The sequence below is a fragment of the Giraffa tippelskirchi genome, chromosome 3 (assembly GCF_054371585.1).
Source record: "Giraffa tippelskirchi isolate mGirTip1 chromosome 3, T2T-mGirTip1v1.2.pri, whole genome shotgun sequence".
NCBI classification, from domain to species: Eukaryota; Metazoa; Chordata; class Mammalia; order Artiodactyla; family Giraffidae; genus Giraffa; species Giraffa tippelskirchi.
This window is the reverse complement of record NC_137277.1, coordinates 70,224,009-70,248,857: the sequence shown is the minus strand read 5'-3', so window position 1 is coordinate 70,248,857 and position 24,849 is coordinate 70,224,009. Positions and strand designations below refer to the sequence as shown.

The window sequence follows — 24,849 nt, the reverse complement described above, 5'->3', positions numbered from 1 at the left end:
GAAACAACAAGAAATCTTTTTATGTGCATTAATTAGTGGGGAGATCAAAATTATCTCTGCTAAACAAAACTGGAGGAAGTTATCCTTGCCTAAAGAGCTCTTTTAATAATTATTATTATTTTGCCAAATAAGAACTACTGGAGCAAAAGGGAGATGAGCACACAAAATATCAGAGACTAGAAAAACAGATCGTCTCTATTAATTTCCTTCTGCATTTTCCCAAGGAAGAACTCAGCAACTTGAGAGAATTCTCCACAACCTGAAAAGATGTGTGGTCCACATCTCTCTTGGGGAGCACAGACCTGACAGGCAGAAGGCTGGAGTTCTGTTACTGGCTCTGCCACACATTAAATGGGTCTAGACAAGTTGTATCAAGTTCTAGTGCAAACATTTCCTCACTATCAAGCAACCATTAAATCCATTTTTTTTCTTTAAGGTCCTCTCATGATTCCATACATTCCTTTATGCTAAACTCAGGGAAACAGATCATTTTTTTTGCTATCAAGGACCACTAAAATGCAAAACAAAGTCAATCAAGAGCCACATAAGTAAGAGGTATTCCAATTCTGGAGCTGTTTTCCATGTAAAATTAGAAAAATAAACAGAAAATATTCCTCTTGACAGTAGGAAATATAAGGCTATTCTTTCTATGTAATAATAAATATTTAGTTGAATGGTATTATCATTAGGACAGAGACAGTATAAGAAAAGGAAAATAAAATAAAAGAGGAAGAAACGCCAGGGAGGGATGCGAAACCTCACATCACACATGTGCATACACACATGCATGCATGGCAGATAGAGCAGACTGTTTCCCAAAGTTTGGTTTCTGAGAAGCCTAACTAAAGTCTAACTAAAGCAATTTAAAGCTTTACATAATCCTCAAATATTCTATTGAAAGTTTTAATGTGAATCCTTTCTGAATTTCATTTTCAGTAAATAACACTTTAATTTCATAGGCTTCATTTTCCAACATTTTCATGAAATGAATACATTCATCAAATCTCCCATTTAGTCTATTGCCACTTAAAGCAAAGCTAAGTTTTCATAATTCTAATGATAATTCAATCATAACTTATTATTTGCTCTCATTGATATCACTCCATTGCTCTCATTGAAGTCAAGGCCTAGGTATCTTAGACTCTAATTTTATGTATTCTGAATAATCTGTGTTAAAATGTTTGAATTAGTTGTTATACAGACAAGCTATATGTGATTTTCAGGCTTGTTTTCAGAGTTCCTGAAGTCTTTTGTCCTTCATGCTGCACAGATCTTCCTTAGACAGAATCCAAGCTATGGGAATTCATAGCATCACTCCCATACAAATCTCTGTGACTTTACCTCAGGGCCTGCTTCTCCAACGCTGCCCCGCACACCAGGAGGCCCAATGGGCCCAAGTGGCCCGGGGCTTCCTTCTTTGCCTGAAGGACCAACTGGACCTGGGGGGCCCTGTAAGAAACAAAGACTGTATTTTAGATCCTAGGAGGAAAACATCTACAAGGTCTTTCTCTGATCAAAGACCTATTTCTTTTTGGAGTTGTCACATTGATTTCTCATATTTGTTTTCCTAATGACTAATAAATGGACCTCTAGCACTTTCTAATATTTACTGCTTCATCACACATGAATTCTTCACCATCCATGCATGGGAAAAGACCAGTGTCAGTTAAAACATTAATGGGCTAGTCATCTACTTTTAATGGACTAGTCATCTGCTTTTTAGGGCTTGCCTTGTGGCTCAGCTGGTAAAGAATCCGCATGAAATGTGTGGGAGACCTGGGTTCAATCCCTGGGTTGGGAAGATCCCCTGGAGAAGGGAAAGATGACCCACTCCAGTATTCTGGCCTGGAGAATTCCATGGACTGTATAGTCCATGGGGTCACAAAGAGTTGGACACCACTGAGCAACTTGCCCTTTCATTTTCTTTCATCTACTTTTATTGGCAGGAGCTGTTTCATCACAAGTCACATATTGTAAACTTAATTAAAAATTCAATTAAGTAGGAGTAAGAAAATCACAGAAGTTGCAGTATTTGACATAAATTAAATTTGTGTCCTTGTACTCCAGAATTTTATCACATCTCAGTAATTTTGATACTGTTCTCAATTTTATGTGTGACTTGTTTATACTGTATTTAGATATAGCAGAAATTCTTTCTAATGATTTTCCTAAATAATTGTCTTGTGGCATTTATGACCTATTAGAGAGCATTAATGCTAAACATAGAATTTCTATAACCTTCGAATATTTGTTTCATTTTATGATTTGCTTCCTAATTAGCCTTATGCCAACTACTTCTGAGGAAATATTGCAATTGCTTAAATGAAAACAGTACATCCAACTTCAAAATCTGTTTCCACTTCATGGTAAATCCTATAATATCATCTCGAAGAGTACAACTAAATGGAAATTTCAATAAATACAGAGTAAGAAAATCAACAAACAGATGAGTATATCTACCCTAGGTAAGAGATTTTAAATGGACCTATGAAGTAATATCGGAGAAGGCAATGGCACCGCACTCCAGTACTCTTGCCTGGAAAATCCCATGGATGGAGGAGCCTGGTAGGCTGCAGTCAGTGGGGTTGCTAAAAGTCGGACACGACTGAGCAACTTCACTTTCATGCATTGGAGAAGGAAATGGCAACCCACTCCAGTATTCTTGCCTGGAGAATCCCAGGGACGGTGGAGCCTGGTGGGCTGCCATCTATGGGGTCGCACAGAGTCGGACACGACTGAAGTGACTTAGCAGCAGCAGCAGCAACAGCAGCATGAAGTAATATATTTCAGGCTATGTCTACTTAAATGTAAATGCTGAATAGTTTGTCTCTTATGGTTGCTGCCAGCTTCAGAGAACCTAAGCCAACTCCAGCTTCAATACCATGAAAATGATACTCAAGCACTAACAAAATGTCTCCAGGTGCATTAATATTTATACCTGCAACTTATTGTTAAATTTTGTTACTTACTCTTGGGCCAAATGGTCCAGGGATTCCAGCACTGCCTTGTTCACCATTTGGACCCTAAGTAGGAAAAAAAAAAAAAAAAGCCAAAATATTTATATCCTATATTTAACCACTCTAGCTTTTAAAAATGTCCTGTCATTGACTTTAGCAGCATATACTTCATTCATCAATCTCTACGTCTACATGAGCTAACCAATACTAAAGACAACTGTAGGAGTAATAGTGCATATAACCTTTTGGTTTATTTCTTTCCTACAAAATTATAGCAAACATATGAACAATTATATTGGGTATTTAGGTAATGACTTATTCATCAAGATATTCTTTAAAATGAAAATAAGATGCAAAATGTCCACCCATTTTATAGACAAATAAATGTTCATATCAAGATACCTTTGCATTTTCACATAGAGAGCAAATAATACTTAAAAGAATAACTTACAGGAGGTCCAGGAAGACCCTGAAGACCGGTAAAGCCTCTGTGACCCTTCTGACCTCGATCACCTCTGTCTCCATGATCACCTTTGTCACCACGGGGTCCTTGGGGTCCCTGGAAATAAGGTATAGCATGAGCATTGCCTGTTGAAACTACAATTTACAATTTTACTTTGTGCAGTTGTATTTGCTACAATTCTGAGCATTGTATTTTATATGAACTAATATATTTACTTCTCTAAATAGTATTACTAGGAATTTTTATCAATTTTTATCTAGGAATTTTAATCTATTTTTATCTAGGCATTTTTATCTATTTTTCTCAAGGAATGAAAGTGATCACTAAAAGCATAAGATATATAATAATGTTTCCTAAAGATTCAATTTTTTAAATGTTTAACCTATATTTGGACTAAAATGAAGTATTTTAAGTTTGATCTAGCCTGAGGTATTTTCCAAAGTTTGGAAAGTTTGGATTCTCTTTCACATATTAAGATTATATCATTATGTAACGATCTAGCTAAAAAGAATATATACTTGAATAGTACTTTTCAAGTTTACAAAGAGCTTTCAAACCCATTTGCCTACATAATTTTTGGAAAATCTCAGAGAATGGCACTGTTACCCTTGCCATTGTGGGTGAAAATTGTGACTAAAAGTTTTAATTGATTATTGAAATAATTCATAGTAAAATTCAGAAGAGTTATACTAACACTATAAAAACAAATATAAACTCCTGGGTGCTATTTTAAATTAATATTTTGTCTAAGGCTTGAAGAATTTGGTAATTTTCATTTATGAATCTTAAAAATTGTGCTTTTTCTCTGGGAGTATATTTTATGTAAGAAGTCATATTAAAAAAAAAAAAAAAGCCAAGAACTTACAAGTAAACCACGTTTCCCAGCTCGACCGGGTGGTCCTATAGGACCTCGAGAACCCTAGAAGAGATTTTCACAAAATTAATACAAGAAAAAAATATGAAAATATTATAGAGATTTACGATTCAAGAATATATGTCTGTAGTTGAATACTTCTATATGTGTAAGTGTATCTAAGTGTATATTCTTATGGCTAACTAAATAAAACCAGGCTAATTTCCCTAGGTATAAGAATGTGCTCACTATAACCCCAACCACATCTCTATAGTCAATTTTATTAATAGACTTCTCTGAATGAAGATCACCTTAGTTTATTACATAAGACATTACTTGCTTAAGTTTAACATGATCCATACTTACTACATTTCCTATAAATCACAACATTTTTAGATAATGAAAGCCAAAGCATCAAGATTTTTGAAGACCTATTAGAAATCAAATTTTTAAGACTAGAAAAAATAATTTCAAGCACACATGTCATTGCATGCATGCATATATGCATACTCATAATACCGTATGTTGATGTTTAAAACTGTCAATGTGAAACTGACTCTCCTTACCGGATCTCCTCTTTGTCCTGCATCTCCCGGAGCACCAACAGGACCAGGAGTTCCAGGGGCACCCTGAGAGCCTGGCAGCCCTGCAGGCCCAGGGTCTCCACGATCACCCTGACAAGGAAACCATGATATTACCTTTTTAATATTTATTATAAAACAACAAAATTCTATATGCTTATGTTATTCATGAAAGGAAAAAACATACCTTTTAAAACATTCTATTTATTAATTTATTTATATATTACTTAAATGTTCTACTTATATTTACATGTTAATAAATCAAACTGAAAAGGGTAAGATATTTTCCCCCAATATCATCTGTCCCCTCACTCTCATCCTATTATTCCCATAGTTAAGATTGCTGGATATGGAAGTGGTCACCTCCAGAATTCAGCATGGGACTTAGACCCACTGGGGTATCTATACTTTTAGTACAGCGTAAACAAAAATTTTCCGGAGTGTGAAAACAGGGGAAATTCTAAGGAAACCACTTTCCAGGTTTACAACTTCATATGAGTTCTTTCAGAAAACTGATTTGAACCATCTTTTCCTACTTCCTCTTTAATAATCATCCTTCTCCCATTTTATGAAATAAAAGCATATATCATACCATCTGCAACCTTAATATGGCACAATGCTCCAAGGAATAAACCCCACTGGGCATCAAACTAAGGGACTTTTCCAGAATGCACAGTTCACTTGAGAAGAAAACAAAGAAGTATTTGGAAAGAAAAGCTGATCTTTATTTTGCCAAGTCTTACTTGGCTCCAAATCTTACTTGTCTCTTTAAGAAGTCAGAGGTGAGATTATAGTTACATGAATGTGTATTAATATAATTATTTGACTTGAAGAACAGAGCCAGATCTTTTTTTCTAACAGAAGTTAATTCTTATTTGATTGATTAGTTTGGCAACCAGGATAAACTTTGGCAATTAGGTTAGAGAATGAACATGTAATAAAATACATTGAATAAGCTGAATTGGCAACTCCAAGACTTTAAAAAATATATATGATGAAAGCACATATACATTTAGAATTTACCAGAACTACTTCCTTTGTAACTGTTAGACAGTTAGAACAAGAAAAAGGAGTCCATGATAGCAATCAGAGACAGTGGCGACTAGCAAAACCATCCAGAGGACAAACAAAGAAAAGACAAAGCCCATGAAAAAGGGAAACCACTTCAGGCTGGAGTGAAGACCTCCAGCAAGAAAACATGCTCAAGCATGCCCCCTTCCCTGATTGGCTTTGAATATATACCATATTTGCATTTCCTTCCCTGACTGGTCTTGTGTACAAGCCCTATTTTGCATGGGACAGAACCAGTCAGGCTCCAGGGTCTCCTTAGGGCAAAGAACAAAGGACACAAAAAGGAAACCCTAAAATGCAGCAGGACCATTCCTACAGGATTGATCCGCTCTGAGAGTGTACTGTTTGCCTGCTTGAGTTGTCTTGGTCTGTGGTTTCAATTCTTTGCTAAAAGGAGACAAAAAGTGAGGGAAAAGAACTGACCCAACATAACTATCAAAACTTATGATTAAAATCAAATGTGATGGCAACTTAAAATATGGACAGGGGTTCAGAGATTTTCAAAATTATATTGGGGGTACATCAGCAAAACCTCCGAAGACTACTACACTGGACAATATATACCAACCCTGGGAAAAACTTAGATCCCAAGAGAATTTGCATTCCTTGGCTTTACAGAAGACGGAGGGGGGCCCTTGTCCCAGGATTCCTCAAAACTCTTTCTTTCCCTCTCTTTGAGTGCCTATGAGATACTTTGAACATGATATTTAAAACATAAGTGCTCAAAGGTATAAATATTAATCACATTTAAAGTATTTAAAAACTGAGGTTCAGAAAATTTGTTCAAGATTACATAGTTAATTACTTAAAGAATCAAGATGAGAAGAAAAAATACTTTTTTACTCTTTAGTATTTCAGAGATTTCAAATGCACATTATTTCAGATTTTTTGATCAGTGAAATTGCCCTTACACGTTCTCCAACAGCACCATCCCGTCCTGGAGTACCATCATTACCAGCTGGACCCTATAAAGAATCATATTTGAAAAACGAATTAACTGAGTAATAAAAAAAATCACATTTCAAATGCCAGAAAATTTACAGCATATTTTCCATCTCTATTCCACATTACAAATTAGCATTTATGGAAACTTCAGTAGAAGAAAGTTTCTGCCATCTTTCTATTATTCTGATTTGCTTGTAAAATTATTAACACATTCTTACAATTTTGGTGCCAATTTTAAATAGTTTTATTTAAGACATTATTTTCCATTTACAGTACAGTGCTTATAAAGTGCAATGCTATTTCATTTCCCTGTGTACATATTCCTTAGTCAAGAATTAAGGATGCCCAGTTATTTACCGTAGCAGTTCAACTTTAAAACTGTCCTGGAATTGCTACAAATTTGGGCTCATCAATGTTTGTTGTGAAACATACTAAATCTATACTCATTGGCTTAATCAAACTCTTCAATGGTGGACCCAGAGGAGCTGCAACCAGACAGAGGAGCTCCATCACCAGAGAAGCCCCCAGACATTTCTTTTACTGTGCCTCCTTAGTCTAAATTCATCTTTTTTATTTTTATTTTAAAAAATCAAATTATTCAAAATAAATAGACAACAATTATATTCCTTGTATTTTGTTTTCTTTATATTACCAGTGAATGGTTTCCCTCACTTTTACTTACCCAAATAATATCCTTAAAGTTTTAAAATAAAATATCTGTGTTTAGACATTAAATTACATTTTAAAATATATAGTCTTCCTTTCCTATTTTATTTTGATTTTTTTTCTACAAAACTATATTTTTACCATTTGAACAAAAATTGTTCTGAAAGGCATTAATTGTTTCTTTCAAGAAAATGTGACACTAAATGTTTGGCAATTTACTCATTAAAGCACTGAACAGAGGAAATTTCAACCTGTAACTTTTCAAATCACCTTCCAAAAGCTGATTTCCTCTCAAAAGAGCCTAAGGGAACTTGATATCCAAAATGTTATATATAGGGATATTTAAGTAAAATGATCTCTACTTACTTGGTCCCCTTCACAAGTTTTAACAATTATATTAATCCTATCACCATAAAACTTGGCAATTTTGACAAATATGCCATTACAGAATGAAATAATAACAAGAGAAAAGATAAACAGTTGTAACCTTTCACCTTCAAAACAATTTGGCAACAACCTAAACCAACTAAAATACTTGGCTCCTGACAAGATGAAGGCCAGTGCGAGACACCAAGCTTATTACCTTTTCCTTATGTCATCATTTAGTCAACTCTCTAGGGAAGAAAAACACATCAAAAAACAGCACTAGAAAACTTCCTTCAGGTCAAATGTACAATTTCTAGTTTCTAAATTAATTTCTAAAATGTCCCCATAACACCCAGATAAGGAGGGGAGGATGATTTTCACTGTAGTACTCACTTCCGGTCCTGGTTCCCCCACAGGGCCATTCGAGCCTGGGGGCCCAACAGGTCCAGGTGGACCTTTATCTCCTGGGGCACCAGTTGGTCCTACTTTTCCTGGTGTGCCCTGAAATAAAGTATAAATATGTCAACCACTTCTGAAGAAGCTTAAGGGAACAGTTCACATAAAGGCTATGTTTAAATGGCACCCAGAGTCTCCCTCTAGAGTAATAACTGTCAGTTATCACACAACACCAATATCACTGCAGGGCCTTCCCAGAGGTATTCCTGCTTCTTATCACACCCATCCTGATATATCAATGAGACTATCCTTTGCACCAATTCAGGTGCATTTTGGGTTTTAATCCGAAGTACTATTTTCAGATCTGGATGCCTGTCTTGAATCTGTGTCACTAAGATATGCTCATCCTTACTCTTCCACTTAGTTTCCACATTTTATTTCTGTATCCTGACAGTTTGATCTCACTACTGGGAGACCAAATGTTCCAGGTTCCTTGGCTCACTCCTGATAACAATAAGACTGCTCTAGACTCCCAATCTGTTGGTTTCACATGTCCACCCACATGTCCCCAGTTCCAAGACCCCAGCAGTAAATCTATCTCCACATTCCATATAAAAACATCATTTTTTTTCCCTCAAGCATGTAAACTTTCAGCAGTAAAATTTAATCTCTTCAAAGCTAACAGTGAGTTAAACTTTTATCCATACCCCAGGGAATATAAAATTCTTAGCACCCTCCAGGGAATAGGAGATGGCTTTCAGAATCCTTTATAGTTCACCCCACTTTCACCTCCAGTATTACTTTAGCTCAACTACTTCTTCCCTTTGATGGTTTATGAAAACTTAGTCTCTGAACTTTGAAATATGGATTTTTCCATTAGGCATGTTTATTTAAAAAGAGGCTACCTACTCACCAGGAGATTATCCCCCTTCTCTAGCTCCATGGCTATTTTTAATCTTTGAAGAAAGATTTAGAGTCACCAAAAATCCATATCCTTATTTGTCTAAGTCTCTAGTCCCAGGGTTAAATATATATATTTTTCAAAGGTACTTAAGAATTTGACGTTTAAAGTCAAAAGATTTTTAAGATACTTTGTGCCTTAAAAAGATTTTAAATTTATTAAGAAAAAAAAAGATAAATTCTCCCTTCACAAATGATGTTGCATATAATCAGATGAAGTATTGACCAGTGCAGCTACTTACTGCTGGGCCTGGAAGGCCAGGCATCCCTCTCTCTCCACGCTGCCCCGGCATGCCGACGATTCCTCTTTGCCCAGTAGTTCCAGCTGGACCAGGGGGACCATCTGGACCCTAATTTTGAATACAAACATATTAAGAAATTCTCCAGGGAAAACTGTATGCAAACACTTTATAATAGATGACAGATTTATAGGTTATTAAGTATGAGTATTATTATTACTCATAGTAATATATTAAGTAAGTAATATTAAGTATTAAGATTCTGTTCTACAAAATCATACTATATATGAGTAGTCAAAATGAGTAACCCACACTGAGCCTCTAACATTATTTAAAAGTGAGAACTGGTTGGAATTAAACCAATTAAACCATTATTAAAGCTGAGAATTAGTTGAAAAGAACTTGAAGATAATGTGAATATTGACAAAATAAAAGAGGCAAATATTCAGGCAGTTTTCCTCCTTTTAAACTGACAAGAAAAATTTTAAAACAAAGAAAAGAAGTTGGGCTCTATCTAAACATATTAATGTTGAAGCATTTATATATTCAGTAAATTGCTTTAAAATTTCTTCTTAATTCAGTACAGATATTTAACAAACAATTGTTTTCTTGTTTAGTTTTTGAATACCATATCCGTTACTGTTATATTTTTATACCTGTACATATACTTTTTCCTAGAGTAGAGAACTGTAAATTAAAAACCTATAGGGCACAATGTACTCACAGGATTATAAAAGTGCTCAGGATAATGTATAAACAGTTTCTTTGTGGCAGTAGTTATTATGAGTTGCTAGTTAGAGGTAGTCTAGAACCAAGATGCCAACTTACAGGTTGCCCATCTTCTCCTGGGTCCCCTTTGTCTCCTGGGCCACCAGGAGGGCCAGCTGGTCCTCGATCTCCTACTCGTCCGTGAGACCCGGGGTCCCCACGAAGACCTGGAGGTCCTTCCTTCCCGGGCTCTCCTAAGGGCCCCGCAGGTCCTGGAGCTCCCTAGTATAACATGGAAAGAGACCCAGAGGGCAAAATGGAAGCCATGTTAGAATACCTAATACAGGGATCTCTGCTTCAGAAGCAGAACCCCATGCTTCACAGGTCCATTTTTCCTGTTAATCACTCAGTGGATTTAAACAAAAAATAAAATACACAGCTGTAGGTTCATTTCATTATCTGCAGACAATTACCTCTGATTCATTATGAAAAGTGTGCTGACAATATTATAAATCAATTAAACTTCAACTAAAAACTAAAGGTGGTTTGAAACTGTAAAAAAAAAAAAAGTGTTTGAAATTAACTTGAATTTTCAAACTCCATAAGGCTCTTCACCAATAATGAATATGTATTTTCTTTTATCTGACTTGATCTTGTAATGAAAAAATAACTCAGAGATTCTTCCTAACTGAAAGGAATGATTATTACCACAAAATACTGTGAGTGTTCAGTACCCAAATGAAGTAATAGTCAAATATTGAAGCTTAAAAGGATTTGCAAATTGGCTCTCCAAGAAACAGTCAATGATTAAAGATGATTCACTTGACAACATACCAGTATGAATTACTGGGACAAGAACTGTCAACATGGGATAACAAATGTGATTAAATAAAAGAGCAAATAATAACTCAAATATATGTGTGTATCATTATAATATGTACATGTGTGTGTTTGTGTGTATTTTTATGTGTTTTGTGTAATTATTCCATTTTGAATGATTTCAATTATTGAACTGACTTACAGCAGGACCTGGAGGTCCAACTCTGCCGGCAGAACCAGGAAATCCTGTAGCACCCTAGAAATAAAATATCATATAAGCAATTTTAAAATAAAAATTAGTTATATATACTTTCTAGGGCTTACTTATTTTACAGGGATACCTAGGATTTTAAATCCCTTTCCTGTTGTGAGCAATAAATTTTTTTCTTGTATTCTGCTTTTGTGAATGGATCTGGATTAATTGGTAGGAAGGATGCTATTTTTCTCTTTCCACTTTCCATTTATCTTGAACATACACAAGTATATTGAAGACGAGCACTAGGATCACATTGGAACTTCTTATACCAGAATTACATAAAGTGGGTTCACATTATTCATTCTGTCTTCCATAAGTAATCTATTATTTAGGTTATATATGAGGCAACTGGGTCTCCAAAGTCATAAAACTAATTTTAATGCAGATTGTCATCCAAGTTAAGCACTTTTTCCGCTGCAATATATACAACTAAAAATTGGTTGTTACAGCTTCAAAGGAACTTTAAGATGGCTATAAAGTACTAGATATCTGCAACTAGTTGTGCATAATTTCCAGAGCTTCAAACCAACTTACAGGTGGACCCTGAGTTCCTCGACCACCTTTCAGTCCGGGAACACCATTAGGACCCTAAATAAAAAGAAACAAACAGAAGGGTGCTGCAGTAAGGAAAGATGGTCTAAACACAAGGTCTAAACAGTGGGCACTGGACTCAAGTTGTATCTTGTTTTACTTTAAACTTACATGAGGCCCTGGGGATCCTGCTAGCCCTTGTGGTCCAGGAGAGCCAGCATCTCCCTTCTGCCCAGGCTCTCCAGGTTCACCTTTCACTCCAGGCTGCCCATCAGGACCCTACACCAAAGAATAAGTAAGGAAATGGTTGCCACACTTAAAGACAAATTTTTCATAATAATTATCATTTATTCATATATTATAAAATGGTGATTTGTAATCAGTATAAAAGCTTAGAAGAAAAAAAACACCCCAATGAGATCTTTGAAGACAGTCTGAAAAAGTAAGTTATGCCACCACATTGTTTATTATAAAAAGTAAATATATAATTCAAAGTAATGCAGATGCATCCATTTTGTGCCAGTCCGTGAAAAAAAAAAGTGTTGAAAATGAGACTATTGCCTAGAAAACTATGTTTTCCAGAATCTTTAATATACCTTCAAAACAAATGACAGTGATAATTAATTAAATTCATTGCTGTAGCAAGAAGAACGATCACTTGTAAATTCAGGACATTTAAAAATCATACCTGGGGTCCAGCAAAACCAACAGCTCCAGTCGGGCCATTTTCACCACGTGAACCCTAGAAGACAAACATTACTGTAGCTTTCACACATTATTCTAAACAGGAACAGTATTTTAAAACACAATTTTATAAATCTGTAGTGTCTTGAAATGTACATATAGAGAAATCAGACATGTTGTTTGAGGAAGACTCCTAAGGGTGATATAGAGACGAGGGTCATAGAAAAAAATTTCCAAGGCCCAAAGTCTCAAAGAAGCTTCTGATTATTTAGTAAATGAGCTGCTTACATAGACTTAATAGACTGTATAGAAATAATACACTGATTTTTTTTTTTAAGTGTAATAAGAAAAGTAAAAGGTGAAAACCAAGAAGTTAAAAGTAACCTAACCCAACAGGCATGGTTTCATATAAATATCAAGACAAAATGATGGCTTGTTTTACTGCTCAATCTCATACTAAAGAACATCAAAATACTGCCACTTACGGGATTGCCACGGGAGCCAGGCGGGCCAACTAAACCTCGAGGGCCAGGTTCTCCCTGAAAAGCAGATTGTAGATGGTTATTGTCCAAAGCAACAGCAAAACACAGCACAACTGTAGGACATGGGGCCCTATGTGTTGGGTGGATGGAAGGAGAACTTGGAGATGATCTAGCCCAGCTATCATATTTTATGAAAGAGAAAACATTATGAAAAAGAGCCAGCATTCAGATCTCAGAATTTTGAGTCCACAAGATAACAACTTTTGACATTACCTTTTCTCCAGTAGGGCCTGAAGGACCTGGAGGGCCCAAGGGACCCGGAAGACCCTGTCAATGAACATAACAGAGGCTTATTGAGGAAAACAATGCACAGAAATCTCCACCTTTAAACAAACAAAAAGAAGGCACTATTTTGTTACAGATGACTGCTTTTGTAAAATATTACCTGTAATAAATGATACAGTTTGTATATTCTCAATATTTTTCCATCTAGTCTAAAACAATTCTCAGTGGATTTTCTCCACAAAATGTTTCAATCTGTTTCATCCAACTCCACGCATCTATATACATAACACTGTCTTCAAACATTAGTATGAAATCAGTGCTATCCTTCAACAATGTTTCTGTGTTTCTTAGCTTGTTTAATTTTACTAATATCTATTTGAAATTTGACAATAGATTGAAGAAGCTTTTCTAATTTTGTATAGAATACTTTATTCTTAAACTATACAAGTGAAATATCAGTCCTTTATTTTTTAGAAAAGTGAAATTGTGCTAAAGCCCTCAGTTTTCCACACTCCTCTGTGATGAAAATGAATGGAACCACCCCACTGAAGGTGATGGTGTTCTTTGGCTCAGAGTATAGCAAAGCGACACATGGGGATTTCTTGACACACAAGCACGGTTTTTAAACTGCTGCACTGCATTGGAGCCCTTCCTAAAACAGGTTTTCTCTCTGATATTTGTGTATTGTTTTTTCACAAGAAACTCAGATATTTCTTTGCCATTTAATTTACATATGCATTACAGAAGAAACTTAGGGAATAAAATGACTTTTTAATTTTATATTGTATTTTAAGACAAGAATATGAGAAAACTGTGATCTTAAATTCTCTACATCTATAATGAAACAATATTCTGCCATTCACCTAATACACTTCCTTAAAAGATTTGAATGAATATAAAGGTGACTACACTAAAATTTTTTCCCCTTTATATGAGATAAGTTCTCTGCTTCTTGCCTATAACAACATATTTCCCTCACTAAAAATTAAGCAGCCATTGCTCAAGTCTTGATCCTATTGCACTGCAGTTTCAAAGTAGTCAATAGTTCAAAGGAGCAATAGATGGATATTTCTCCCTAAAATAAACTGACAGCACATCATTCCTTCAAACAGCTCTTCATTATTTACTGTGCACTCCAAACCAACTGTGATATGAAGCACAAACAATAAACCAGATTCACTTAGACCACTTTTGCAATATTGAATTGAATATTAGATTTAATTAAAAGGCAAAGAAACTTTGATTTCATAGTTGGCTAAATTGTTTCACCTTTAACTAGCTTTCCAGAAAAAGAAAAAAGGAATCATTCTAATAAGGCTAAAACTTTCCTATAATATAATCAGTGTATTAATAGTGAGTCAATGGGCAGAATCAAAATATTAACAGCGGCTCAGTGTCATCTCTTTTTTTAATAACACAACTGCTTTTGTCAGGGTACAGCATGACAACTAACAGCAAACTAAGTCATACTGAATCAGAAACTATTTAGCAAACGTCAGGAACTATTTCCAGAAAATGTTGACTGTCTGAGTGACTAACTATCTGCTCTTACCTGAGAGAATTATTCATATCTGAAAATATATTTTCATTCTGATTGTTTGATTATCCTTAGAATTGCAAACACATTCTAGTTTTGAGGACATAAAGCTTATTAAACATCAGTTTCTGGAAGGGCATTAAACAATCCTTCTTTACATTTTACTTGTTCAGTTTCATTAATGATGATTTATCATGCAGCAATTTTCTCACCCCTGACATCTAGCATAAAACATTTACTACACTTTTGGTTACTCTGTGAAACTCTACTTGCCTACACTGGAAGGAAGTCTAAAAGATGACTCATTAGATTAGCATTTTAATAAACAGAAACATTGCATATGGAATAAATATGATAGAGAAGGAAAAAGAGGGCCCTACTGCTTAAAGCATCAATTTTATATGCCCAGTAAAAATGTATCTTATTTCATTCTCTCAATAATGACTTTATTTTTTTGGCTTGTTCTAATTCAAGGTAAGCAAATGAATATCCACAGGCAATCAATGTCAAATCTCAGATTTCATCATTCTCCCAAATCCTGACCACCATGGAAACATGAGGCTTACTCTAGAAAAGTTCAGGCAAACTCATACAGTAATGATGATGTTGATTCTTAGCCCTGCCACTGAAAGGAATGATTTCACTTACTCTTGCTCCATCATTTCCAGCTGTACCCTCAGCACCTTTTTCTCCTATGCCACCCTGCGAAAACACACAAAACACCATTTATTCACTTAATTGTCTTTTTCCTACACTGGCATGGAAGCTTCCTGAGAGCAGGGGCTCATCTCTAATGTCCACAACTGTATCCCCTTGGGCCTGGAACAATGTTGGAACTGTGCATTTTCTAAGTACACGTATATTGAAAGAATGAATGACTTGCAACTTAGGATGGCAGAAGTAAAAGTCTGCCCAGAAAATCATTATCAGTAGAAAATCTAAATGGATGAATAAAATAAATAAATAAATAAACTTACTCTGTCACCCTTGGGGCCGGAAGTTCCTGCAATTCCTCTTTCTCCTGGCATACCTTGAAGACCTGGTGGGCCTGTATCTCCAGGGGTTCCAGGTGGTCCTGGACTGCCCTAAAATGAACCAACAATAAGTAAGCTCATCTATATATTACAGTTTAGCCACATGGATTCCCTGTTTTGGTAGACCAAAAATAGTAGAATCTTGGCAATTACATATGGTTCAACCTAATGCTTATATTTTTCATTTGGGAAAACTGTCTCTGAGGTCATTATTTTTTCTTTAAATAATACTGTTCTGTTTTGATTGTTGCTTTGTTTTCATATTTTCTCTTTGGGAAAATTGGGTATTGATTCAAACAAAAATGATAGAGTTGCCTTTTTATTTTCTTTTATTGGCAACATCATAAGGATTCTACTAAGAAAAAGAAGACATTACATTTAGAGAGTACATTCATTCTCTCTCTAAAGAACCCATGAAATGAAGCTGGTTTTCAGGTTTATTCACTAATGAAATTGAAGCAGATCTTACACAATCTCTGGCCCTTGAAGGTGATAAGGTATCTAACGTCTGATCACAAAAATTTCTGCTCTAGTAGTTTGAACTGAAAATGGCCACATCGTCTTCTATCAACTTTAGAATGGCACCCAAAAGGAAATGGTGATGATTTTTGCCTTATAATGCATTGTCCTTTCAGATTTCAAAAATGACACACTTTTATATATTTAGTGAGCACAACTACAGAAACTGAGACGAGGGAAGTGGAGCATATGATTAGAAATATCTCCTAATAAATTATGCAATTTTCCATTTTTGCCTTTGCTTATAAATAAAAGTCCTTAGGAAAATATATAAATAAATTTTAGAAATGGTTTTGTATATGAGGAAATATCACTACCTTGTGTACTAGATCATAAATCCCATCAAGGAAGAGACTCCTTTATACCTGACTCTTTAACGTCAAAAAAAAGTCAAGTATGTGTTCTCTAAATATTTGTTAAAGAAATTACTTTGGAAAAACAAGAGAAATAAATTTGAGTACCATCATGTGTTTATTGACCAGTAAATTAGAAATCAGCACAATATTATAAAGCAAATATTTTGCAATAAAATATTTTAACAATTAAAAAAATAAATTAATAAAAAATACTGAGCTCACTACCATACTTACTTTTGGACCATCAGGACCATGTCCTCCAGCCATTCCTTTCTCACCAGGAAGTCCAGTTATTCCTGGTTCTCCTCTTTCCCCTGGATTTCCTCGTTCTCCCTACACAACACAGAAATGTCAAACAGTCTCAGTGCTTGATCTGAAAATGGATTTAAACATATTTCCAGAAATCTGAAAAGTGACTTCTGGGAAAAAATTTAGAAATGAGCAACCATTAAGACTAAATTTTCTAATAGTGATAAGAAATGAACTTGAAGTAAGCATATGCTGGCTTCACAGCACAGACTATTTCTCATTAGACTGATTTTCATCAAGTAAAAGAACTGCAATGATTAAAATACAGCCAAGTTTAAGATGAAAGATGGTTTTATAAACTGAAGCCAATGGAAACACAGTTAATCAAAAAAAAAAGAAGAAGAAAATACTTACTCTAGGTCCTAATGGGCCAACTGCTCCAGGATCTCCAGGAACCCCCTATAAAACACATTTTTTAAAATGAAAAACTTTCAACTAAATTTTAGATATTTATTAGAAAGTTTTCCAGATCATATACCTAATTTCTTCTAATACGTTATTGGACGTCTGACTAAGTCCATAATATTGAATAAAGAAAAACGGGTACACTTTTATAAATGAGAGGATATCATATACATTATATGGAAATACCTGAATGATTGTTTTTTGGCAATGAGCATAGGCAAAATATTATCTCACAAAGATAGTACATTACTTAGTGACAATTAAGGCAAAAGAACTTTAATTTCCTAATGGAATGTGAAAAACTTTTAGCAGAGGAAAGTGAAATTAAAACTAATGAAGTACTGATCTTTTAAATAGAACCAACTTAATTCAATTCACTAAGTATTTCTTGAATATAGATTATAGACAACACACTCTACTAGAATTTGTAAGTTCAAACTAATGCAGTCATGACTATATTAAAAGTCTTAATTAAAAGCTCTCAAGTAAAGGAAAACTTGTCACTTAAAATTACAAGTACAATTTTGTATTATAATGATACAAATGTTATCTGTATTTAATACAAATAATAACTGTATCAAGTAGGCCTCCAGTTTTAACCCTTTAAATGTACTGTCTTCATTGTGGCATGATCTTCCTAAAGCCCAAATCTCATAGTATTTCTCTCTAATTAAAAGCCTTCCTTAGCTTCCCATTACTCTAGTATAAGAACAAATTAGACTCAAAACATTCCCTGTCATCCTCTAACCTCATCTTCACCCTCCTCAAGTTGTATACCATATTTCTGACTTACCAAATATTTTCAGCCCCTAAATTTGATCAGCAAGCCTTTGCACTTGCTGTTTCCATTTCCTAGAATATTTTCTTACCTTCCCTCCTCCCAACTTACCATCATTCATCCTTCAGATTACATAAAAGATACTACTTTGTTGGGGAAACTTTTTCTAAACCTCCAATGTCTGAGTTAGGTGCATCCTCTAGATTTATACATACACAGTGCCTCCCTTACCACTGCACTTAAAAAACACTATTGTCATAACTGTCTTTCTATACTCTCTGTCGTCTGTTAAAATAAAAATAAGGGCAAGGTCCAACTCTTCTTATTCAATTGGTTAAGGCCAAAGTTTAGTAGAGCTTAGCACAAAGTGCTCAGCAAATATTTGTTTAAAAGTTAAATGAATGAATAAATCACTCCAAGGAAAATAAATTACACAAACCTATATGTTGGTAAAACGATATAAATAAAATGGTAATTTTCTGTTCATAACTGTTTATGAAGTCTCCAGTGAAACCCTACAGTTCCAATAGGAATATTTATTGATTAATAACACAATCCTATAAGCACTTGACATCATATTGGCTGTGTGATTTTGGAAAAATTACTTAATATCTATGTTCCTCATTTTCCTCATCTGTAAAATGAGCTACCCCATGTCCAAGGACAGGAGGGGTGCCTGAGAGGAACTACCCCAGGTCCAAAGTAAGGAGCAGTGGCTGTGTTTTGCTGGAACAGCCATGAAGAGAGACCCTGCATCCAAGGTAAGAGAAACCCACGTAAGACAATAGGCATTGAGAGAGGGGATCAGGGGGCAGACACACTGAAACCACAATCACAGACAACTAGCCAATCTGATCACATGGACCACAACCTTGTCTAACTCAATGAAACTAAGCCATGCCATGTGGGGCCACCCAAGATGTATGGGTCATGGTGGAGACGTCTGACAGAATGTGGTCCACTGGAGAAGGGAATGGCAAACCATTTTAATATTATTGCCTTGAGAATCCCATGAACAGTATGAAAAGGCAAAAAGATAGGACACTGAAAGATGAACTCCCCAGGTCGGGAGGTGCCCAATATGCTACTAGAGATCAGTGGAGAAATAACTGCAGAAAGAATGAAGGGATAGAGCCAAAGTAAAAACAACACCCAGTTGTGGATGTGATTGGTGATAGAAGCAAGGTCTGATGCTGTAAAGAGTAATATTGCATAGGTACCTGGAATGTTAGGTCCATGAATCAAGGCAAAATAGAAGTGGTCAAACAGGAGATGGTAAGAGTGAACGTAGACATTCTAGGAATCAGCGAACTAAGATGGACTGGAATGGGTGAATTTAACTCAGATGACCATTATATCTACTACTGTGGGCAGGAATCCCTTAGAAGAAATGGAGTAGCCATCATAGTCAACAAAACAGTCTGAAATGCATACTTGGATGCAATCTCAAAAACGACAGAATGATCTCTGTTCATTTCCAAGGCAAACCATTCAATATCACAGTAATCCAAGTCTATGCCCCGACCAGTAACGCCAAAGAAGCTGAAGTTGAACAGTTCTATGAAGACCTACAAGACCTTTTAGATCTAACGTCCAAAAAAGATGTCCTTTCCATTATAGGGGACTGGAATGCAAAAGTAGGAAGTCAAGAAACACCTGGCATAACAGGCAAATTTGGCCTTGGAGTACAGAATGAAGCAGGGCAAAGGCTAACAGAGTTTTGCCAAGAGAACACACTGGTCATAGCAAACATCCTCTTCCAACAACACAAGAGAAGACTCGACACATGGACATCACCAGATGGTCAACACTGAAATCAGATTAATTATATTCTTTGCAGCCAAAGATTGAGAAGCTCTATACAGTCAGCAAAAACAAGACTGGGAGCAGACTGTGGCTCAGATCATGAACTGCTTATTGCCAAATTCAGACTTAAATTGAAGAAAGTGGAGAAAACCACTAGACCATTCAGGTATGACCTAAATCAAATCCCTTATGATTATAGAGTGGAAGTGAGAAATAGATTTAAGGAACTAGATCTGACAGATAGAGTGCCTGATGAACTATGGATGGAGGTTCGTGATATTGTACAGGAGACAGGAAATAAGACCATTCCCAAGAAAAAGAAATGCAAAAAAGCAAAATTGCTGTCTGAGGAGGCCTTACAAATAGCTGTGAAAAGACAGGAAGTGAAAAACAAAGGAGAGAAGGAATGATATACCCATTTGAATGCAGAGTTCCAAAGAATAGCAAAGAGAGATAAGAAAGGCTTCCTCAGAGATCAATGCAAAGAAATGGAGGAAAACAATAGAATGGGAAAGACTAGAGATCTTTTCAAGAAAATTAGAGCTACCAAGGGAACATTTCACGCAAAGATGGGCTCAATAAAGGACAGAAATGGTCTGGACCCTACAGAAGAAGAAGATATTAAGAAGAGGTGGCAAGAATACACAGAAGAACTGTACAAAAAAGATCTTCATGACACAGATAATCACGATGGTGTGATCACTCACCTAGAGCCAGACATCCTGGAATGTGAAGTCAAGTGGGCCTTAGGAAGCATCACCATGAACAAAGCTAGTGGAGGTGATGGAATTCCAGTTGAACTACTTCAAATCCTGAAAGATGATGCTATGGAAGTGCTGCACTCAATATGCCAGCAAACCTGGAAAACTCAGCAGTGGCCACAGGACTGGGAAAGGTCAGTTTTCATTCCAATCCCAAAGAAAGGCAATGCCAAAGAATGTTCCAACTACCGCACAGTTGCACTCATCTCACATGCTAGTAAAGTAATGCTCAAAATTCTCCAAGCCCAGCTTCAGCAATACGTGAACCACGAACTTCCAGATGTTCAAGCTAGTTTTAGAAAAGGCAGAGGAACCAGAGATCAAATTGCCAATATCTGCTGGATCATCAAAACAGCAAGAGAGTTCCAGAAAAACCTCTATTTCTGCTTTATTGACTATGCCAAAGCCTTTGACTTTGTGGATCACAATAAACTGTGGAAAATTCTGAAAGAGATGGGAATACCAGACCACCTGACCTGCCCCTTGAGAAACCTGTATGCAGGTCAGGAAGCAACAGTTAAAACTGGACATAGAACAACAGACTGGTTCCAATAGGAAAAGGAGTATGTCAAGGCTGTATATTGTCACCCTGCTTATTTAACTTATATGCAGAGTACATTATGAGAAACACTGGGCTGAAAGAAGCACAAGCTGGAATCAAGATACCCGGGGGAAATATCAATAACCTCAGATACGCAGATGACACCACCCTTATGGCAGAAAGTGAAGAGAACCTAAAGGGCCTCTTGATGAAAGTGAAAGAGGAGAGTGAAAAAGTTGGCTTAAAGCTCAACATTCAGAAAACTAAGATCATGGCATCTGGCCCCTGCACTTCATGCCAAATAGATGGGGAAACAGTACAAACAGTGGCTGACTTTATTTTTTTGGGCTCCAAAATCACTGCTGATGGTGACTGCAGCCATGAAATTAAAAGACGCTTATTCTTTGGAAGGAAAGTTATGACCAACCTAGATAGCATATTAAAAAGCAGAGACATTACTTTGTCAACAAGGGTCCGTCAATCAAGGCTATGGTTTTCCCAGTAGTCATGTGTGGATGTGAGAGATTGACTATAAAGAAATCTGAGCACAGAAGAATTGATGCTTTTTAACTGTGGTGTTGGAGAAGACTCTTGAGAGTCCCTTGGACTGCAAGGAGATCCAACCAGTCCATACTAAAGGAGATCAGTCCTGGGTGTTCATTGGAAGGACCGATGTTGAAGCTGAAACTCCAATACTTTGGCCACATGATGCGAAGAACTGACTCATTGGAAAAGACCCTGATGTTGGGAAAGATTGAGGACAGGAGGAGAAGGGGATGACAGAGGATGAGATGGTTGGATGGCATCACCGACTCAATGGACATGAGTTTGGGTAAACTCCAGGAGTTGGTGATGGACAGGGAGGCCTGGCGTCCTGGGTTCATGGGGTTGCAAAGAGCCGGACACAACTGTATGAGTGAACTGAACTGAACTGAAAATGGGCATTATAATAATACCTAGTGCATAAGAGTTATTTTGAGGATTAAAACAGATAAGTAATTTAAAGCAAAGCAGAACAAAGCCTGATACATAGTAAGTGATATTATATATAAGTCAGAAATTTTTAGTATTACTATTCTTATTATTCAAAAACTTACCTGATCACCTGGCTTTCCACCTTCCCCAGGAGGCCCTGGAGGACCAGGAAGCCCCTAAAGTAAAAATAAAAATATAAACCTGTGTCGCCATGGAAGTTAATAGGCCACCAGTGTTAACACTTCACCCTTTACAATGTATGGAGCTCCCTTATTATTTTCAAGCAAATGATACTGTTCAAACAGAAGTTGAACAAAACAAAACTAGAAACCTATAACCTCTAATATAACACAGCAGCTAATCTTTTTGTGGGTGTAGATTTACATTTGCACACCACTTAGCAAAAATGATAATGTAGCAATAGATTCTTTATATTTGTGAAGTATTTAATGGCTCTCAGAACAACATTTTAGGCTGATAGAATAAATATGGAAAGTTAGCCTGAAAATCTTTCCCCAAATTATGATCACCCAATTCTATTAAATATTCTACCAACATATTTAGATAAATTGTGAAAATTTGTTCAACAAAAAATTTTATGGCTGAGCCCTTTCACCTAAATCTGATGCAACATTGTTAATCTGCTATACCTCAATACAACATAAAAAGTTTAAAAGAAAAATTTTAGACACCAATAAATTAGATAAGCCTTAATATAGTTAAATAAACCCTACTGAGATATCAAAAGCATTTTACAATTTTTAATTTGTTAAAAGGTTTGGGTTTTGGTCAGTTTTTTAGGGGAAGTCTATTCCTGTTCTTTGAACAAAAATGTTTGATTTCATCCAAATGTCTATCCTATTTACTAAAAGAGGAATTGCTTCTTTGAAAATTATAAAATTTCACATCATTCAACCATATCCTTTTCATAAAAGAGCATTTTATTAGGGGAAGAAGAAATGGAAGATGGAGTCAGTGCGTACCTGAAAGCCGGTAGGGCCTGGAGGACCCTGTTCTCCTCTCTCCCCTGCTAGACCCTGAGTCATAAAGAAAAGAAAACCATAAACACCAGGAGCCAGATCTACTCGCTTCCTATCTGCATGAACTACCAAAGTATTCATATTTCTTTGCATTTCTTCCAGTCACAAGTTTTTCACTTTAGCCAGATAATAAATTAGTCCTAAAAATCTCCTAATGGTATTGTTTGAAGTCCTTGATGGTGACTTATCAAGAGATATCAATAATATTATTGCCTTATCAATAATATCAAGAGATATTATTCCTTTGAAGAATAATAAGTAGGAAATAATAAATTTATATGTTTATATTATATAATATAATTATAAGTTCTATCATAATAATTCAAAATTATACATAACATAATTTATTATTATTATTCATAATTATCTTCCAGCTTAAATAAATTTCTATAAGGTATAATATTAGAAAAACAAGCATAATTGAATATTTACATATTTTAAATAAAATACAGTATAAAATATTTGTCAGACACTATTTTCCTAGTTGCTATATTTTTTAACTGTGACAACATAGAGATGATGAGGTAGCTTTTGCCATTAGCATTCATAGAAGCTTAAAATAACAAGACAGGAGATGCCTTTTTATTTTAGTTATCAAAAGATATAACTAATATTCTTTCATCTTGCACTTTCTTATCTGCTTCCCCCTGAAACTTATCCATATGTAAAGCCAAGCCTTACAGATAAGACAACCATAATTGAAAAATGTAAAGTGAATACATTCTCAATAAAACTTACCGGGGGCCCCACAGGACCAGAAGGACCAACTTCACCATCTTTTCCAGGAGCTCCCTAGCATCACAGAGAGATAATATATGAGGTGAGGCCAAGAGAATTTGGATAATTCTATTTTTTTTCTTTAGCAGAAAATAGGTAGTTACCCTCTGCCCGGGAACACCAGCATTTCCTGCTTCTCCAGGTTTTCCAGGATCACCCTAGAGAATCAATACAAACTAACTTAAGTTTCAATCAGTTTGCTGATTGACAGCTGTTATAGCAAGTGAGGAGTATGATGAGATGGCAACATTATACACGGTACTTACACTGCTACCTTTGGGGCCTGGAAGACCCATACTCCCAGGCTGCCCTCTGATTCCTATGGAGCCTGGAGGACCCGGCCGGCCATCTTCTCCTGGAGCACCCTACAAGATTGACAGGAGCAATGCAAGTTTCACATCAGTTCTCCCTAAATGTCACATCACCCAAACTGTCACTTGTTTTTGCATGCTATAAAAGTTATATAAGCTTTAAATTATGCTACATTTTTATGTTAGTGAATCAGAAGAGTTGAGTATTTAAAAAAAACCTGCTGAGATATTATAATATTTAGAACAGAGACTTAATTCTTGTTCTATATACAAGTTTCATCTTTATATCTCTTTACACTCATATTAATAGGGGAAATGTTTCTCTTCTTTCATTTACTCTTATGTGTGGTAATGAAAACTCAGGACTTCTGTTTCACATGTACAATATAAAGGAAGGACATAGAATACGTGAGTTGTCAAACTTTATACCTACTTATC

General features: G+C 35.7%; 1 protein-coding gene across 4 annotated transcripts in view; it reads right to left on the bottom strand.

Moving 5' to 3' along the window:
- COL5A2 (collagen type V alpha 2 chain) overlaps positions 1-24,849 on the bottom strand; it is a 153,828-nt gene that overhangs the window by 8,785 nt on the left and 120,194 nt on the right. For all 4 annotated transcript variants that reach the window (XM_081581417.1, XM_081581416.1, XM_081581414.1 and 1 more), the window contains 24 exons: positions 24,367-24,465; positions 24,205-24,258; positions 24,062-24,115; positions 23,267-23,320; positions 22,406-22,459; positions 17,372-17,416; positions 16,943-17,041; positions 15,777-15,884; positions 15,448-15,501; positions 13,251-13,304; positions 12,981-13,034; positions 12,500-12,553; positions 11,983-12,090; positions 11,815-11,868; positions 11,227-11,280; positions 10,326-10,487; positions 9,501-9,608; positions 8,296-8,403; positions 6,837-6,890; positions 4,840-4,947; positions 4,286-4,339; positions 3,409-3,516; positions 2,970-3,023; positions 1,342-1,449 (listed from right to left, as the gene is read on the bottom strand). In XM_081581417.1, the coding sequence (XP_081437543.1) occupies positions 1,342-1,449; positions 2,970-3,023; positions 3,409-3,516; positions 4,286-4,339; positions 4,840-4,947; positions 6,837-6,890; positions 8,296-8,403; positions 9,501-9,608; positions 10,326-10,487; positions 11,227-11,280; positions 11,815-11,868; positions 11,983-12,090; positions 12,500-12,553; positions 12,981-13,034; positions 13,251-13,304; positions 15,448-15,501; positions 15,777-15,884; positions 16,943-17,041; positions 17,372-17,416; positions 22,406-22,459; positions 23,267-23,320; positions 24,062-24,115; positions 24,205-24,258; positions 24,367-24,465 (1,863 nt within the window). The remainder of the gene's footprint in view (positions 1-1,341; positions 1,450-2,969; positions 3,024-3,408; positions 3,517-4,285; positions 4,340-4,839; positions 4,948-6,836; positions 6,891-8,295; positions 8,404-9,500; positions 9,609-10,325; positions 10,488-11,226; positions 11,281-11,814; positions 11,869-11,982; positions 12,091-12,499; positions 12,554-12,980; positions 13,035-13,250; positions 13,305-15,447; positions 15,502-15,776; positions 15,885-16,942; positions 17,042-17,371; positions 17,417-22,405; positions 22,460-23,266; positions 23,321-24,061; positions 24,116-24,204; positions 24,259-24,366; positions 24,466-24,849) is intronic.